Here is a 5,549-nt window from a genome sequence, read left to right as displayed (position 1 = left end):
AAAAAAAAAAAAAAGAGATATACTACATTTTCTCTGGCCACAATGGGATGAAGTTAGAAATCAACAACAGAAGGAAAACTGGAAAATTCATAAATCCTAGAGTGATTTTTTTCTAAAGCTGTATGTTACCTTGCTGTAAAAATAACACCCCAAAGCTTTTTCACCAATTTCCCACTTGGCATTTTTTTTTTTTTTTTGAGACAGAGTCTGACTCTCAACCTTGACTAGAATACAGTGGCATTATCAGAGCTCACTGCAAACTTAAAATCCTGGCTCAAGCAATTCTCCCGCTTCAGCCTCCTTAGTAGCTGGGACTATAGGTGCCCACCACCACATCTAGCTAATTTTTTGATTTTTTTTTTTTTTTGAGACAGAGTCACAAGTTGTCGCCCTGGGTAGAGTGCTGTGGTATCACAGCTCACAGCAACCTCCAACTCTTGGGCTTAAGCAATTCTCTGGCCTCAGCCTCCCAAGTAGCTGGGACTACAGGTACCTGCCACAACACTTGGCTATTTTTTTGTTGCAGTGTTATTGCTGTTGGGCAGGCCTGGGCTGAATCTGAACCCACCAGCACCAGCTCTGGTGTATATGGCTGGCACCCTAGCCTCTGAGCTACAGGTGCTGAGCCTTTTTTTTTTTTTGGTAGAGATAGGGTCTCACTCTTGTTTACACTGGTTGCAAAGGAATTTTTTTTTTTTTTGAGACAGAGTTTCTCTACGTAGCCCTCGGTAGAGTGCCGTAGCATCACCTCAAACTCCTGGGCTTTTTTTTTTTTTTTTTTGCGGTTTTTGGCCAGGACTGGGTATGAACCTGCCACCTCGAGCATATGGGGCCAGCGCCTTACTCCTTTGAGCCACAGGCGCTGCCCCTAACTCCTGGGCTTAAATGATTTTCTTGCCTCAGCCTCCCAAGTAGCTGGGACTACAGGTGCCTGCCACAATGTCCAGCTATTTTTTGTTGCAGTTGTCATTGTTGTTTAGCTTGCCTGGGCCAGGGTCCAACCGGCCAGCCTCCATGTATGTGGCTGGCACCATAACCACTGTGCTACAGGCGCCGAGCCCCCTGGCTGGTTTCTTTTCTTTTTTCTTGTAGAGACAGAGTTTCACTTTATCGCCCTCAGTAGAGTGCCCTGGCGTCACACAGCTCACAGCAACCTCCAACTGGGCTTAGGTGATTCTCCTGTCTCAGCCTCCCCAGTAGCTGGGACTAGAGGTGCCTGCCACATCGCCCAGCTATTGTTTGTTGCAGTTTGGCCAGGCTGGGTTTGAACCAGCCAAACTCTGTATATGGGGCTGGTGCCCTACCCACTGAGCCACAGGTGCCGCCCCCCTGGCTGGTTTCTAACTGCAGTGCTCAAGTGATCCTACTGCCTTAGCCTCCCTAATAGGTGGAACTATAGCCGTCCATCATCATGTCACGCCCAACAGGAAAATTTATAGCTGTAAACACATTTTAAAAAAACACCTTAACTCAATAACCTAACTTTACAACTTAAGGAAAAACTAGACTTAAAGTTAGCAGAATGAAGGAAAAAATGAAGATCAGAACAGAAATAAATCAGATTAGGAAAACAATAGAGAAAAAAACGAATGAAATCAAAAGTTGGTTCTTTGAAAAATGATTAACAAAAACTAGCTAGGTGAACTAAGTTAAAAACGGAAAAGATTCAACTAAAATCTGAAGTAAAGAGCCTGGCGCAGTGGCTCAAGCCTATAATCCTAGCTGAAGCAGGTGGACTGCCTAAGCTCAGGAGTTTGAGACCAGCCTGACCTAGAGCAAGACTCCTGTCTCTAAAAATAGCCAGGCATTGTGGTAGGCGCCAGCTACAGGGGAGACTAAGGCAAGAGAATCACTGGAGCCTAAGAATTTGAGGTTGCTGTGAGCTATGATGCCACAGCACTCTACCAAGGGCTGCGACAAAGTGAGACTGTCTCAAAAAAAAAAAAAATACAGTGGAAACAGTACTGATGCTTCTACATAAGTGTAAAAGTGTATTATGGGGTGGCGCCTGTGGCTCAAAGAGTAGGGCGCCAGCCCCATATACCGGGGGTGGTGGGTTCAAGCCTGGCCTCGCCAAAACTGCAAGAAAAAAAAAAGAAAGGGTCTTATAAACCGGAAACGGAGACTTTAGTTCTCTTTCCCGTCTTGCAAGATGGCGGGTGAAAAAGTTGAGAAGCCGGTTTCTAAAGAGAAGAAACCAGTTTCTAAGGAGAAGAAACCTTCTTCTAAGGAGAAGAAACTAGTTTCTAAAGAGAAGAAATCTGTTAATAAAAAGAAGAAGCCTAAAGCCAAGAAGGGGATGCCCCACTGCAGCCGAAATCCTGTTCTGGTCAGAGGAATAGGCAGATATTCCCGATCTGCCATGTATTCCAGAAAGGCAATGTATAAGAGGAAATACACAGCAGCTAAATCCAAGATTGAAAAGAAGAAGGCGGCGAAGGTCCTCGCCACTGTTACAAAACCAGTTGGTGGGGACAAGAATGGTGGTACTCGGGTGGTTAAACTTCGCAAAATGCCTAGATACTATCCCACCGAAGATGTGCCTCGAAAGCTATTGAGCCATGGCAAAAAACCATGTAGTCAGCATGTGAGAAAACTGCGATCCAGCATCACACCTGGGACTGTTCTAATTATCCTCACCGGGCGCCACAGAGGCAAGAGAGTGGTTTTCCTAAAGCAACTGGGCAGTGGCTTGCTACTTGTGACTGGACCTCTGTCCCTCAATCGAGTTCCTTTACGAAGGGCACACCAGAAATTTGTCATCGCCACCACCACAAAAATTGACATCAGCAATGTTAAAATCCCAAAGCATCTTACTGATGCTTATTTCAAGAAGAAGCAGCTCCGGAAGCCCAGACACCAAGAAGGTGAGATCTTCACCACAGAAAAAGAGAAATATGAGATAACAGAACAGCGCAAGGTTGATCAAAAAGCTGTGGACTCGCAAATTTTACCGAAAATCAAAGCTATTCCTCAGCTCCAAGGCTACCTGCGATCCGTGTTTGCTCTGACAAATGGAGCTTACCCTCATAAAATGGTGTTTTAAATTTCTTAAAAAGAACCTAATTAAATGGCTAATGGAAAAAAAAAAAAAAAAGAAAGAAAGAAAAAAAAGTGTATTATGGGGACGGTACCTGTGGCTCAGTGAGTGGCGCTCGGCCCCATATAGGACTCAGGGTGGCGGGTTTAAACCTGGCCCTGGCCAAACCGCAACAGAAAAATAGCCGGGCGTTGTGGTCCCAGCTACTCGGGTGGCTGAGGCAGGAGAATCGCCTAAGCCCAAGAGCTGGAGGTTACTGTGAGCTGTGACACCACAGTACTCTACTGAGGGCGATAAAGTAAGACTCTGTCTCTAAAATAAAAAGTGTATTAAGAATAACTGTATGCCAACACGTGAGTTAACCTAGAAGAAATAGAAATTCATCGAGAGAGCGGCGCCTGGGCTCAGTGAGTAGGGGGCCGGCCCCACATAACAGAGGGTGGCAGGTTCAAACCTGGCCCCCACCAAACTGCAACAAACAATAGCTGGGCATTGTGGTGGGCGCCTGTAGTCCCAGCTACTCGGGAGGCTAAGGCAAGAGAATCGCTTAAGCCCAAGAGTTGGAGGTTGCTGTGAGCTGTGTGACGCCACGGCACTCTACCGAGGGCGACAAAGATTGCCTTTACAAAAAAAAAAGAAAGAAAGAAAGAAATTCATAGACACACAAAACCCCATGTGACTTAATCGCGACAATAAAATCTTAAGAGACTTAGAACTAGTCAGGAGATAAAAGCGGTAATCAAACAACTCCTGATAAAGAGAACTGTTCACCAACGTTCAAAAAAGAATTAACAATACTCTTCAAACGCTTCCGAACTATCAAAGATGGAACAACTCGAAACTCATTCTACAAACTACCTCTACATCAAAGCCAGACTCTACAAAAAAAAATTACAAATATCCAGCAGGCATAATAATGCAAAAATTCTCCGCAAGTTACGAGCAAACCCAACAGCCCGTTTTTTGCTCCTATTTTTTTTTTTTTTTTTGAGACAGAGCCTCAAGCTGTCCCCCTGGGTAGAGTGCCGTGGCATTACAGCTCACAGCAACCTCCAACTCCTGGGCTCAAGCGAGTCTCCTGCCTCTGCCTCCCAAGTAGCTGGGACCACAGGCGCCCGCCACAACGCCCGGCTATTTTTTGGTTGCAGCCGTCATTGTTGTTTTGGCGGGTCCGGGCTGGGGATTCGAACCCGCCACCTTAGGTGTACGTGGCTGGCGCCTTAGCCGGTTGAGCTATAGGCACCGAGCCTTTTGCTCCTATTCTTATCGGCTGACCGCTTTCTTTTTATTTCTTTTACCCTGACGGTACTGGGTTAGGGTCACTTATCATCTCCTGGCATCCACTCCTTCACTAAAGTGCAAACCACAGCTAGCCCAATCTGATCCCCAGTACAACACCCATCCGTCTCAATCAGATCTGGATTCTTCTGTCCTAACGGTTAAAGCCCTGGGGACCTCCAGAACCTTGGCTGTAAGGGAGTAAAAGAGCGGGCACCCAAGCATAAAGCCCGCCATTTGGGGTGGCGGGGATAGTGCCTGGAGGGCATCGAAGGGTAGTACCTTGGCCCCGAAGGCCCAAAAAAGGCCCTCTACAACTGAGTCTATCCAGCCCCCTTTACTTACAGCCTCATGGCCGCTAGCCCAGCAGCCCCATACGACCTGAGCTTCGACGAGGGGAACTTACCCAGAACTTGATGCGCACGTGGCCCTGATGGAGTGGATGCGCAGACGGTTGGCCATGTCCCGCAGCACCTGCACCGTCTTGGAGTCGGGCCTGGCCTCGTCTGCCATTGCAGTACTCGCTTCAGCGTCGGCCATGGCGACGACCGTTTGGCGTCCTCCGAAAAAAATGTGGCTAGGCGTGGGCCTCAATCCTTCACGTGACCTCTTACGCATCTCCCTCCGCGCTCCGCCCCTTGCACTCCGCCCCTTCGCGCTCCGCCCCTTCGCGCTACCTCTTCTGCAGCTGCTTTAGCTGCTGCTGCCTCCGCACCAGATCAAAGGATGTGAATAGTTGTGATTTTCCTGCGCAACATTATTGAAAATAATTCAATTTCTGTTTGTCTTTCCTCAGGCTGTCATTTTCCAGGGGGTTTCCCTCAGCCAGCGAGCCCAGGGTCTCCTTTTGGGGTGGTGAAAAAGTTCCGGAAGTAGGTGTTCGCTAGGGTTGCACACCACTGGGAACCTACTCATGTTACGAATTACACTGTGAAAATCGTTACAATGGTGACGTTTCTGTTTGCTCATTTTATTGCACTATAAAGAGGGTCATGCTGGAATTTCGAATTTGGCCAAGGGCCAACCCTCACAAGCAGTCCAGGCTCCAGGTGGGCTTCATACAAGATGAAGCAGGCTCAGGATCCTGCTACAATGCAACATGTGCACTGTCCTTTCCCTTTCTAGAACATTCTGTATAGCAAGCCCCATGTGACTGTTTTTTTTTCATTTTTTTTTAAATTTCAGATTAATATGGGGGTACAAACCATTATGTTATGTAATTTACACAAGA

General features: G+C 47.1%; 1 protein-coding gene and 1 pseudogene across 2 annotated transcripts in view; one reads left to right on the top strand and one right to left on the bottom strand.

Annotated features, from left to right (window-relative positions):
• Positions 1 to 4,858, bottom strand: part of TKTL1 (transketolase like 1) — a 43,617-nt gene extending 38,759 nt beyond the window's left edge. The window contains exon 1 of the mRNA XM_003802588.1: positions 4,725 to 4,858. Within this exon, the coding sequence (XP_003802636.1) occupies positions 4,725 to 4,858 (134 nt within the window). The remainder of the gene's footprint in view (positions 1 to 4,724) is intronic.
• Positions 2,118 to 3,076, top strand: LOC100953530 (annotated as a pseudogene). The gene has a single exon (XR_154886.3). The product of XR_154886.3 is annotated as a 60S ribosomal protein L6 pseudogene (transcript).
• Positions 4,859 to 5,549: the final 691 nt, after the last annotated feature.

Source organism: Otolemur garnettii, unplaced genomic scaffold (assembly GCF_000181295.1).
Source record: "Otolemur garnettii isolate 467f Iridium unplaced genomic scaffold, OtoGar3 scaffold00249, whole genome shotgun sequence".
Lineage (NCBI taxonomy): Eukaryota > Metazoa > Chordata > Mammalia > Primates > Galagidae > Otolemur > Otolemur garnettii.
The sequence above is the reverse complement of the archived record's forward strand: the minus strand, read 5'-3'. Positions and strand labels throughout refer to the sequence as shown.